This window comes from Ornithodoros turicata, chromosome 6 (assembly GCF_037126465.1).
Source record: "Ornithodoros turicata isolate Travis chromosome 6, ASM3712646v1, whole genome shotgun sequence".
NCBI classification, from domain to species: domain Eukaryota; kingdom Metazoa; phylum Arthropoda; class Arachnida; order Ixodida; family Argasidae; genus Ornithodoros; species Ornithodoros turicata.
This window is the reverse complement of record NC_088206.1, coordinates 18,503,069-18,515,896: the sequence shown is the minus strand read 5'-3', so window position 1 is coordinate 18,515,896 and position 12,828 is coordinate 18,503,069. Positions and strand designations below refer to the sequence as shown.

Below are 12,828 nucleotides of genomic sequence, written 5' to 3'. Positions count from 1 at the left end.
TGCGGCAAACGCAACCATTTAGCGCGGGAATGTCGATCGTCGAGATCACTCACATGCATGACATGTCGTGGGCACCACTTTTCACTGCTTCACGACATTCAACCAAGCCGTCCTGATTGCTCTCCGGCTGCCGTCAACGCCGTCCATACCCCCGACCCGGGATCACAGATCCACATACCCAACCGGGAGCACCGAGACAGTTCAAGCGCATCCAATTCACCGGTGACCACAGCAGCGTGCCTCCGACGAACTCAGTTTGTTTTGTTGCAAACTGCTCGAGCTTTCGCCATCGGAAACACCGGCACTAGTCTTGTTCGGGTGCTCTTCGACACTGGTAGCCATCGTTCCTATATCCGTCAAGACGTCGCCACACAGCTCCTATGCCCAGTTCTTGGCACGGAGAGCATAACCGTGTACACCTTTGGGCGAAGCAAGACTCCAACAACGTACCATTGTTGGAGGGCTGCCTTGACGCTCAGGAGCCAGTACCATCCAGAAACAATTACTTTCGAGGCACTAGAAGTTCCTGAGGTCTGTGCGGTTACCAATCACTCCTTGGACGCAACCCTCTTGAACGAGATGCACGACCTGGGTCTGAACATCGCCGATGCATCGTCTCCCGCAGACCCCGTCGATGCTGTCATCAGCATTCTAATTGGGTCGGACATTTACTGGACGATGGTAACCGGCAGCATTCGACGTCTCCGACCGGATCTAACAGCTGTGGAAACCTGTTTCGGATGGGTGATTCACGGATCCTATCCTCACTCCACATCTGTTCCGTCTACAGTAGTCACGGCACTTTCGCTTGCGTGCGGGCCAATAGAACCCTGTGACCTCGACCCAGCTGAGATGTGGAAGCTGGACACCCTTGGAATCACTGACCCTGTCGACGGGAAAACTCAGATTCACCCAGCGCAACAACAGTTCGAAGATTATGTCATGTTTCAGGGAGACCGGTACGAGGTACCACTCCTCATCAAGCCCTCTTGCTGTGGAGTGTTGGCTGATAACCGCAGCATCGCGCAGACGAGACTACTCTCGCAGCTTCGGCGTCTTCGAGACCATCCGGATCTCCTAAAGCAGTACCACGACACGATTTCCGAATATTTCCTCGAAGGCCACGCAGAGAAGGCCCGGGATGTACCTCAGGAGAACCTCTACTATCTTCCTCACCATGCTGTAATCCGGAAGGAAGCAGTGACAACAAAGGTTCGCGTGGTATTCGACGCTTCGTCACACGTCAGCGGTGCCCCATCGTTAAACCAAGTACTGCAGAAGGGGCCCAACATCAACGCAGACTTACTGCTTCAGTTGGTGTCCTTCCGTTGTTATCCTATCATTCTCACCGCGGATATCCGGAAAGCGTACCTGCAGATCTTAATTCGTCCCGAAGACCGCGACGCATTGCGTTTTCTGTGGCCAGAAGACCTTCCATGTCCAGAAAACCCATGCCCCCAGATCCAGGAATGGAGAATGACGCGTGTCCCCTTTGGAGCCGCATCTAGTCCGTTTCTCCTAGCCGCCACACTCCGTCACCACTTCGATAGTGTACAACATAAGTACCCAGCGGCTACAGAGCGCCTTCGACACGCTTTCTACGTAGACGACCCCATCGTAGGAGCCACATCACAAGAAGACGCGCTTCAGATTTATCGGGAGGCAGTCACGATGCTGCAAGAAGCTGGCATGGACCTCTGCAAGTGGTGCTCCAACTCGCCGACCCTCAGCCGTCAATTCTGCCAAGAAGGCATTGCTACGATACAGTGAGCAGTCAGGAGACGGTGAAGGTCCTCGGGTTGCACTGGCATCGTCCCACCGACGAAGTTACGTTCACTATGAATGGCATCTCGTCCTATCTCGCCAACCAGCCCATCACGAAGCGCACCATTCTTCACGGCGTGGCACGGATATTCGATCCACTCAGATATCTCTCACCGTTCACAATACGAGCCCGCTTAGTCTTCCAGTCGTTATGGGCACGCGATCAAGGATGGGATGATGCATTGCAAGCCCCGCACCTCATGCAGTGGGCGGACTGGTGTTCCGAGTTACCGCTCTTAAACTCGATACGTCTGCCGCGCCTTCTGCCTTCGTCGTCGACTTCATCGGACGGCAACGACGAGATCCACGTGTTCGCTGACGCCAGCCCCCGCGCGTATGGAGCTGCAATCTATCTACGCACGTTCGATCCACAGGAACAGTGGACCGCATCCCTTCTCCTTGCCAAGGCACGTGTAGCACCGGTCAAGAGTGTCTCTCTTCCGCGCCTGGAACTCCTCGCGTGCCTGATCGCTGCGCGGCTGGCTGCGCATGCACGAAAGATGCCACTACTCTCTCCGCTGCGTACGGAGTTCTGGACAGACTCCACCGTCGCACTCCACTGGATCACCAGCGCACAGTCCCGGACACCCGTCTTCGTTCAAAACCGTGTGAACGAAATTCGCCGGTTGACAACAGACTCCGCATGGCACCATTGTAAGAGCCGGGACAACCCAGCAGATCTAACTCGCGGGATTTCTGCTCATCGCCTACAGAACGAGTCTCTCTGGTGGCACGGAGCTCCATGGTTGCCTCAGCCCCGCGATAACTGGCATTCCGAGTGGTCCGATCGTCCTCCGTCGCCACCACCGAGCACTGAGGACGCTTCTCTACCATCAATGTGCAACGCTGCGTCAGCAGTACGTCCTCCGCCTGTGTTCAGCTTAGATCGTTACGGCACTCTCAGCCAAATGCTTCGAGTCACTGCATGGGTTGCCAGGTTCATCAAGAACGCCCATCCCAGAAAATCACACAACCGCGGCCCGTTAACTGCATCCGAGATCGCCGAAGCGGAGCTATACTGGATTCGGCAAGTCCAAGAGGAAGTCTTTCACGAAACCCTCGCACTTAGTCGTCGTGCCGATCCACTGCCCCGCTCCTCACGACTCGCGGCACTGCGGCCTTTCCTGGACAGCGACCAGATCCTGCGTGTCGGGGGTCGACTAGCTGAGCTTCTTGACTCAGACAGCTTGAAACATCCTATAATCTTACCAAACACGCACCTGTTCACGCATCACACCGTGATGCATACACATGTACGCTTGTGCCACGCAGGGGTCCAGACGACGCTACTTGACCTGCGCAGTCGCTTTTGGATCCTGAAGGGGCGTCAGGCAGTGAAGTGTGCCGTCGCTAGGTGCCTCGTATGCCGCCGCATGAAGCTTCGACCAGAGCACGCTCCATTCGCTCCACTTCCGCGTGACCGTATAACCGAGTCCGGCCCATTCCATGTCATCGGCGTGGATTTCTGTGACCCCCTTTATGTCAAGCAGGGTCCGACTGTCACGAAGAGTTACGTCGCACTTTTTACGTGCGCCGTCACACGAGCCGTCCGCCTGGAACTTGTTAGGGACATGACCACTTCCTCGTTCCTGCTCGCCTTTCGGCGCTTCATCGCGCGACGCGGCATTCCATCCGTAGTCTATTCGGACAACGCCCGGGCCTTCCAAAGATGCGCCGGTATTCTCGCTCTCCTGCCCGCCGAGGATGTGCAAAACTTTGCCGCCAACCTTCGCATCACCTGGAAGTTCAATGTTCCCTACGCACCTTGGTGGGGCGGGTGGTGGGAGCGGATGATTCGGACCATGAAAAGCGCACTGAAGGTCTCACTTGGACGAACGCGTCAGACCTTTGAAGGGCTCACCACGTTGCTCCACGAAATTGAAGCGGTGATAAATAGTAGGCCGCTAACCGGTGTGAGTTCCGATCCCAACGAAGCGCCACCAATTACGCCCTCGCACTTCTTAACCGGCGGCAGATCAATCCAGCTCCCGGCAACACCAGAGGAGGAGCGGGTTGGGACGACGACGCTGCACAGGCTCAGGGAAGAGCAGCTGCAAGCTATCGCGATGTTTTGGCGGCGATGGAAGAGAGAGTACCTCCTCCATCTGCGCTCCGCCCACGAAGGTCCCCGCGGTGACCCAACGGCGTTGAAGGTGGGTGATGTAGTCATCGTGGAAGATGACTCAACACCACAGCTCCTCTGGAAAACGGCAATCGTCACCGCCAGCCACCCAGGTCGAGACGGCGTCGCAAGAGCATTCACGCTAAGACTGCCGAACAAACGACATATCGTGCGCCCTGCGCAGCGGCTGTACCTACTCGAAGCTATCGTGGATCCTGGCCCCGGGGAGGATGTTAAAGATAGAGAACGAAGAGGAGAATGGGGGCGCGGGGGTCTCGCGCTTTGATATTTCTTGTAGGCGGAGCTACGGTTTAGTTCACTTCGAGTAAAGTCAGCTGCTGGTATCAGGTCTGGTCTCCTTTGTCTACACTTTGTACTTCAGCTTACCTTAGTATTTTTGTACAAGCGGTGGATGTCCCATAGAAGATGCTTGTTTCTAAAGCTGATTATCATCATCATTCTATGCGTTTTCATAGGGGCTGTTGCTGTCGTCTGCTACGGTAGTCGTACGTCCGCTTCTGCGCGTTCAAAATTCAAATTTCCATTCTTCTTCATCTTCTTCATCTAACTGGATGGTGTCTGGAGCTATGTGGTCTCCCTGGTGGGCACCTGCAACTCCATTTCTTTTAAGCTTCAGCGTATTGTGAAGACGCGTCTTGAACGTGCGACGCTCTGCCATGAGCGTCACTGTTTCCTTCATTCTCTCATTTTCACATCAGCGAACGGCTTAATAGCGGTTGACGATACCGCTGTCTTTTAAAAATGCACAGAGGGCTTTCATTACATTCACCTGTTGCTGTTTGCAGCGCCAGTAACCAAATAGTTTGCAGAAGCTGAAAGGTCGAGAGTCAAGCTTATCCAGCACAGCCTGAAGTCGTTCTCTGTGAGTCTCGTAAGATGGACACTGCATGATTATGTGAAGTGTGTCTTCCGGAGTGTTGCATGTGCGGCATAACGAAGTTGATATGAGTTTCATTCTGTAGAGCGTTGTCCGTGAATAAAGCTGACCTAGGCGGATTCTGTGGATGACTGTTTGCAGAGGTCTCTCCAAGCTTCTTTGGACGATAACTGTAAAATTGGGATCGATGAAAGAGAGATAATCAGTAGGTCGGAGGGATGACTTCCATAGTACTCTGGATTTTTGAGTCGTCGTTTTCCTTAGATAGGCTTTTGAGTCAGCTTTCGAGAAAGGTATGGCGCTGAGCTTGGTCTTGCTTAGAGCTTCCTTGGCTGTTTTGTCTGCTGCTTCATTCCCTGATATACCACAGTGGGATGGAATCCACGGCAGTGTTACACTGTGACCTGACCGTATGGCATTGCTGAGGGTGGTGAGAATTTTGTACACCATATAATTCAAATCACTTCTTTTGATGATGGCTTCTAAGGAGGACTTTGAATCTGTGCAGATGAGCCAAGTTTTCGGGTGAGATTTTTTGATGAGGCATAGTGCTTTGAGTATACCGTGTAGTTCAGCAGCGGTGGATGAGGTGCCATGTGAGAGCCTGTACCCCCTTTCGCATGGTTTCAATGATAAAAGCACTTGCAGATCTGTCATCTGTACAGGAATCATCTGTATAGATGGCCGTTCTTGACGAGAAGGTGTCCTAAAGGTATGCTAGGGACAGTGTCTTGAGCACGGAGACGTCCGTTTCTGATTTATTAGTGATTCCAGGAATTTCTGTGTGTACTTCAGGGTGCGGTAGGATCCATAAGGGCTGTTCTTGTTGAAGAGTGTGAACCCTTTTCTTAGGCAGATTTCTTTTGAGTTTCCGTACTGCCTGTGCAGCATTACCCTTGTAGCGATCTTCCAGTTTTCTGATGAGCTGATGATTGGAGTGCTGAGTTAGGAGTCGGATAACATGTCTTTGTGTTTCTTGGCATCTCAGAGCTACAGAAGGTGCTTCACGTCCTTCCGCCAGCAGGAGTGAGATCCTGGTTGTCCTTGGTACTCCGAGTCAGATGATGAGGCTTCTTCCCAAGATGGAATTTAACTTAGCTTCTTGGTGGGAAGTGATGTTATGCATGTACGGGATGCTGTAAGCCAGTGTTTGTTTAATCATGGCTTGGTGAACAGTCCGGATGGTCTTCCCGTTGCCCCATTTCACGTTGACCATTATCTTCATAATATTTGTATAAGCCTTGGTTGTCTGCTGAAGCTTCTTGATCTGCTGCGCCCAGGACAAGTTCTGATTGAGAATTATTCCTAGGAATTTGTGGCTCTGTGTTCGTTTGATTTCATCCCCTCGCACTTTGAGGTTGAAATTCTTCAGCTTCTTTCTGGTGAAAGGAATATGTACAGTTTTCTCTGGGGAGAGGTCCATAGTGCGCTCTTGAAAGAAGCTGGCGATTACTTCTAAGGCATGTTCTAAGGTATTTTTGATAAAACTGATGTAACGTCCACTGACCCAGATGCATACGTCATCTGCGTAAATGGTAATTTTAACTCGTTTGGGTAGAAGCCTTGTCAGTTCGAACATGGCAATATTAAATAGCGTTGGGCTGAGGACGCCACCTTGTGGCCCTCCCTGCTCAACCGGCACCGGATTTGTTTTCCCGTCTGTTTTCCCGTCAGTTGTACATGCGTTCTCCGACACTGGCATTCAGGAGTCCTTGACGCACGTGGGGATGACTCACAGTATCGAAAGCTCTCTTGATGTCTAGAAAGACTGCTACCGTGATGTAAGATAGAGCTCTGTTGTGTTCAATGTCTGACACCAGATCCATTACGGAGTCTGCGGAGCAGCGTGCTTTATGGAAACCTGTAAGTTCATCTGGGATGAGGTTCTGTTTTTCCAGATACCACTGTAGTCGATTGAGAATCATGTGCTCCATGAGTTTCCCTATACAGCTGGTGAGGCTTATGGGGCGGTATGACGTGATGTCTGTCGACGGTTTGTTCGGTTTAAGTATAGGGACTACTTGAGCAACCTTCCATTCAATCGGGACAAGCCCTTTGCCATGTACCGTTGAATATATCCAAGAGCTGTTTGATGGCTGTGGGACCGAGGTTGGAAAGAGATTTGTAGGTGATTTTGTCAGGTCCACGGACGGTTTTCTTCTTAGAGGCTTTGGCCAGCGCTTGCAGTAACTCTGATGTCGTGAGATCTGTGTCAAGCTTGGGGGATGGTATGGGAGTAGTAATAAGGGTGTGAACCTTGGCTGATCGTGCTGACTGTATGTACATGGGACTACTTGCCGAATTCGATGGCCTTATTATTGTCATCAGAAAATGTTCAGCTACGGTTTTCTCGGAAATGTTGGTCTTTGGGGCTATGGCACGGAAAGGAAAGGACTGTTTGGGAGGTGCTGTTAAATTATTGATGATTTTCCATATCTTGGAGGGGTTTGCAGAGGAATCCAGAGCGTAGCAGGTGTCCTTCCAGTTTTTAGCAGCTAGTTGTTTGAGGTGCCTTCTGATTTTCTCTTTCGGGGTATTGACCATTTTCCAGTCGGTAAGCTCACCTGATCGTCTATAACGGTGTTCAGCCTTGCGGCGCTGCGCCCTGAGGTGTTGGAATTCAGCATCAACCCTTGTATATGTTACTGGGATTGTCACGGTTGTGCTTGCCTCACTGAGGTTCGCTTTGACATTAGCTGCAAAGTCCTTAGGGGATGTACAGGTGAGGAGAGTTGCAGTATTTTTGTGGCGGAAATCCTTCCAGTTGTAGATCGTGAGCATTCTTTTTTTGCTTTTGTAATACATTGCAGTCATCGGCTATATAGATTGGCAGGTGGTCACTTCCCTTGGTGTCATTGTCCACCGCCCACGTGAGCTGGTGAGATATATCATTCGTGCATAGCGTGACGTCGATACAGCTGCTATATTTTGGACCTCGTAGGAGCGTTGGGGACCAGTCATTTAAGACAGCAAAGTCTAAGTTCATAATGAGGCTTTCAAGTTTGCGACCTCTTCCATCTATTTTCCTACTGCCCCAAAGAGGGGAATGGGCATTGATGTCAGCGCAGATAATTGCAGGGCGAGGGAGTGAACAAAGAAAGGTCCTGAGTTGCTTAAGATCGATTTGTTTTCTGGGTGGTATATATACCGCTACCACTGTCAGATACCTTGATGAGATGAGTGCTTTGGCAGCGACATATTCAACAGATCCTTGACTGGATGAACTCAAGTGGACGGATGGAAAGTCTTTACGAATAGCAAGGAGGACGCGGCTTTTAGTTTCTGGGCACACATAACACGCATAGTTCGCAATTCTGAGAGTGCCACTGGTTCCGGTTTCAACAAACGCAAGTACCGGAATTGGATGCCGTCGGAGAAAGTTTCTGACATCCCTGATCCGTGTTTTTAGTCCATTACAATTCCACTGCATTACTGTAGCTTCACTGTAGACTTTGTCGATGGTTGGTCTGTGTTAGAATATTCAGATGTTCAGGTTCAAATGCCAAAACCTGCATGACCTCGGGTAGCTGCCTTGCGTTTGGCAGGGCAGCAACAATAGCCTTTAGTGCTGCCAGAAGAAAGGGGATTATTTGAAGCACAAGTGAACCTTCTTCTTGTGGGTGTCTTGCTGAGCGATCGATGGGACGTCTTGGAGGCACTGGAGGGGGCGCTACTGATAATACCGGCTGTCTAGTTGCAGGATGTTGCTCGAAATTCCACACCCTTGGTGCTGCAGTCTTTGGTGGTGGTGGTCTTTGGTTTGGTGGTGCCAGTGTCTTGCGTTCTCGTTGTGTCCTTTGGGGCCTAGGTGGGAGTTGAGGAAAATTTTCAGCTGTGCGCGGGTGTACTGCGGGCTGCCCCTTCTTCTGTTGGGTCGGTTGGCTCGTGTTGTCATTTGTTGTCTTTACTCCGCGTCAGTGCTTCGCCATATATGCATCTGCTCTGGCGGCTTTGATGGCCGCTTGACGGCGGGGGCATCTTCCATAGGATGCTGCATGAGGGCCATGGCAGTTTGCACATTTGCGTTCTCTCTTGGAGGTGCATTCGCGATGATTGTGCGGACCAGCACAAACCTTGCACTGCGTCACTCCTCTACAGTTCTTTGCCAGATGGCCGAACCGCATGCAGTTGAAGCATTGGGTAGGAGAGAAATATTTTTCCAACTTGTAAGTGTCAAACCCGAGCACAACGCTGGCCGGCATCTTCATGTCCGATTTGAACGTGATGACTATACTAGACGAAGCCTTAACGTTCATATCTCCGTCATCGTGTTGTCTGAATGCTTTCTGTCGGCGTACTTCGACTGCTTCAATGGGGCTTAAAAATTCCAGAAGTTGCTCATCCGTGTATGGTGTTTGAAGGCCAGTGATTTTCCCTATATTCCTGACATAGGATTCCGGCACACGAGTTGTCACGGCAACGTTGGCAAGGCTCGTGAGCGCCAGAAGTGCTTTAGCAGCAGGCAACGAAGCAACAGAAATAATAATACTGCCGTCCTTCGCAATACGGTGACTCTTGATTTGCTCTTGAGTGGCCTGTAATACTTCCTCTGCAAGCTTGTTGGGATTTACACTGATGAAAGACTCATTCCATTGCCCAATCATGATGTAGATCTCGCGGGCCGATGAGTAGCGCCCCTAGCGGATCGTGCGGACGGGCTCCTCATAGGGGTTGCCGGTTATGACATGGTCGTTATAATCTAGTAGGTCGTGGCCCTGCCAACATGTAGGCCTCGGAACTTGAACGTTTTGGGAGAGAGCATTTGTTTGGCCCCGCTTCTTTCTTTCTCTCTCTCTCTCTCTCCTGTATTTTCTTCTGCACTCTCTCCACACGATTTCTGCTGCTTCTATTACCATTTGTAGGATCCGTGGTACGATATACGACAGTACAAATCTGGGCTCAATAGCAGAATTGCATGTTTGGGCGACACAAAAACGTACAGACAACACAACGAGGTCGCAACTTCCAACCTTTACTGTTATCTCTATGACGAAGAAATGCACTTCGAGTGTGTATATTTCTTTGTCACAGAGCTAACAGTAAAGGTTGAACCGGTTGCGACCTTGTTATGTTGTTTGTTCGTTTTTTTATTCCATGTTAGCGCCGCGAAGCAACTGTGGCTATGAGCGGTGTACAGACGTGGACAGATGGAGAGAGGACAGCAGGAAGGAGTGGGGGACAGGTGGGATAGTATGCGTCCTGGGCCGACTTCAGGGGGAACTGTGCCGACATTCGTCTGAAAAGTCTTCGGAAAACCAGGGTAAACCTCAGACAGCAGAGCCGGTGACAGGATTCGAACCCGTGTCACCTCCCAGTCTCGGCGTGGAAAGCTTTCATCTTAACCACTATGCCACCGTAGCTGGTTTATGTTGTTGGTACTTTTTTGTGTTGCCCAAACATGCAATCTTACTAACCAGCCCACCACATTTTCCAATGAATAGCAGAAGTGTGTTCGATACCTAAACGGGAACTGTACGTTTATCTCAAGCCGTTACATCCAATGAAAGGTGCTTACCTGGTATTGCACATTAACGTAGGCGAGACTTTGTCATAAAGTGCGACTGTTTAGCATGCGCTGATCTTCTGGGTCGCAACTCTGGTGAAAGGCGACTTTCCGCCACGCTGCATGCTTCCACATAGCCGAAGCCAGGCTAACTAAGGGCACAACGCACAAGCTGGCCACAATTCCTAGACGAGCCTGGAAAAGAAAGGGAAGCAGCGTGAGTGGGGAACATTCTTCTGCGGATGCACACATGAAAGTGAGACATGACATCACTTCTGGGACGCCTTAGCAGCAGAAACAGGCTCTTATGTGTAATTGTAATGAGTACCCAAGCAGCTTTTGATACCTCATGACGGTGCCGAAGCAGCTCACTGGATCAAATGCATGAGACAGTATAATTAATGTGCAAACACTGGAACATCAGAAAACATCAGGGATTCTGGTGTGCAACACTAGAGATACACCAAAAAATAGGGAAGGGTAGCGAGCGTATTTTCGGTACCGTTTTCATTTTTCTTACTGCAATATTTTCGTTTCCGTTATCCGTTTCCGGTAATGGAACAGCTGTAACAAGGCTGCGGGAGGACAGCTCTGTCAGCGCCCCGTTTTGCCCAAGTGGTGCATCGGTGTCACACGAACACACTCACAAGTAATTTCGCATCGGTAGGATGCGTACATCTTGCTGGATTTAAAAAAAATATATATGTAGAAAGATGTCTTCAACAACAAAATAAAACACATGAGAATTGTGTTAATACTGAGATTTAATTATTACTGATTTCAGATCTTTATGCATGGAGAGAAGAAATGCAGAAGGTAGCCAAGAGCCATTTTACAAAAGGCACAGGAGCAAAAATATTGAAAGGTGGGTGTTTAAAGTGTTATTATATTTGTAACTGATTTGGTGCTCTTATAGAGAAGAGCATCAAAGGAGAAAGGTCCATAAGATCACAAGGTTCCGTCACGCGTGGGGCAACCTGCATTGATGATTCGTCTGCAACGTTCCAGGCTGACAGTGATGTAGTATCACTCTCAGAAAAGGAGGAGTATGCTGGACTCCTTTGGGGGTGTTCACGCTCGTCACACATATGACTCCCTTTAGGGTGTTTAAGTTAAACCCTTCCTAACGGTGTTCCTTCGACTCCCCTATCTGTGGGTGTTCTCTTGATTCCCCTCTTTAACGTTGTTCTCTTGACTCCCCTTTGTGAGAGTGCTCCCTTGACCCCCTTTATGTGGGCATTCTCTTTACTCCCCTTTGTGAGGGTGTTCCCTTGATTCCCCTTTCTAAGGGTGTTGTCTTGGCTCCCATTTTGGGGCTGTTGTCTTGACTCCTCTTTTTTGGGTGTTCCCTTGATTCCCCTTTTTGGGAGGTTCCCTTGACTCCCCTTTGTGGGGGTATTCTCTTTACGTCCCTTTTGAGGGTGTCCCCTCGATTCCCCTTTCTAATGGCGTTGTCTTGACTAGAAAAATTTATACCTTTTAGAGTATAAACGGCTTGTCCCAGGGCGCATACCTTTTGAGGTGTAAACACTATACCTCCTTCGTGGTATAGTAACTTTATACCTCCCTGAAGGTATATTATTTGCACCTCATGGTATAAACATATATCCCTTGAAGGTATATTTTCAAACCCGGAGTGTAATTTACGAAGACTGGAATATTCGATTTATTTCAGCGTATATAAAAGTGGCGCTTTCTTGATCCACCTGGTAACAAAATATTATTGAACGACAAGTGCTGTAATAACAACAACTGCCGCGAGAAAGAAAGAGAGAGCGAAAGAAAATACCTGGACACACATGCACCCACATGCGGCATGTACCCACAAAATCATATTCACAAAGTGAAGACCTGTGTAAAACATAGAGGAGAGCTCGTGCAGATTACTCGCCACGCAAGAAGCAAGTGTGAGGATTTGGTGGGGAACAGATACTGGTATAATACATCGTGGCTTCGCAAAATGAGGGGCGTCTTCGCCCGGCTAGCAACTATATGAGTGAGGACGCGTAGGTTTGGTCATTTCACGAACAAATAGCACGCTGCTATAAATCACTCCCCGTATTAATTACGATGTAACCCTATTACTGCTGATGTTTCTTATTTGAATTACTGCTTAGCTGAGATGGTACTGTATCCACCCAGGCAGCACAGCGCGACGTCCCAACGTCGGTGCGCCGGCGGCGACCGACCCGACCGGGTCGGACCGGGTCGGCTCCCGACCATGGTCCGGCATACGGTTTGCAACACGGGGATGCTAATGGTCCGTTATCGGCAGCCTGTATCGTACCCCAACGATTTCCCGAGGTGCAGCCAATGCACACTTGCGGGTACCTCCTACCCCCCAAACAAGAGTTAATTTGCACGATTTTTAAAAACAAAATCAATATGTCATTGTAGAAAACTCTTTATTGCATCATACTCACAAAATACATGGGTTCTTTAATGCATCACTTCACCAGCAATGAAAGAAAAAAGAGTGTT

The 12,828-nt window shown here is 49.9% G+C and overlaps 1 protein-coding gene and 1 long non-coding RNA gene across 3 annotated transcripts in view; both read right to left on the bottom strand.

The window, feature by feature from the left end:
* LOC135399318 (uncharacterized) overlaps window positions 1-12,828 on the bottom strand; it is a 123,350-nt gene that overhangs the window by 4,239 nt on the left and 106,283 nt on the right. The window lies entirely within an intron of this gene.
* The window catches only part of LOC135397682 (uncharacterized), a 57,133-nt gene continuing 54,664 nt past the window's right edge, over window positions 10,360-12,828 (bottom strand). For both annotated transcript variants that reach the window (XM_064629288.1, XM_064629287.1), the window contains exon 5: window positions 10,360-10,542. In XM_064629288.1, coding sequence (XP_064485358.1) covers window positions 10,393-10,542 — 150 coding nt within the window. In that variant the 3' untranslated portion in view covers window positions 10,360-10,392. The remainder of the gene's footprint in view (window positions 10,543-12,828) is intronic.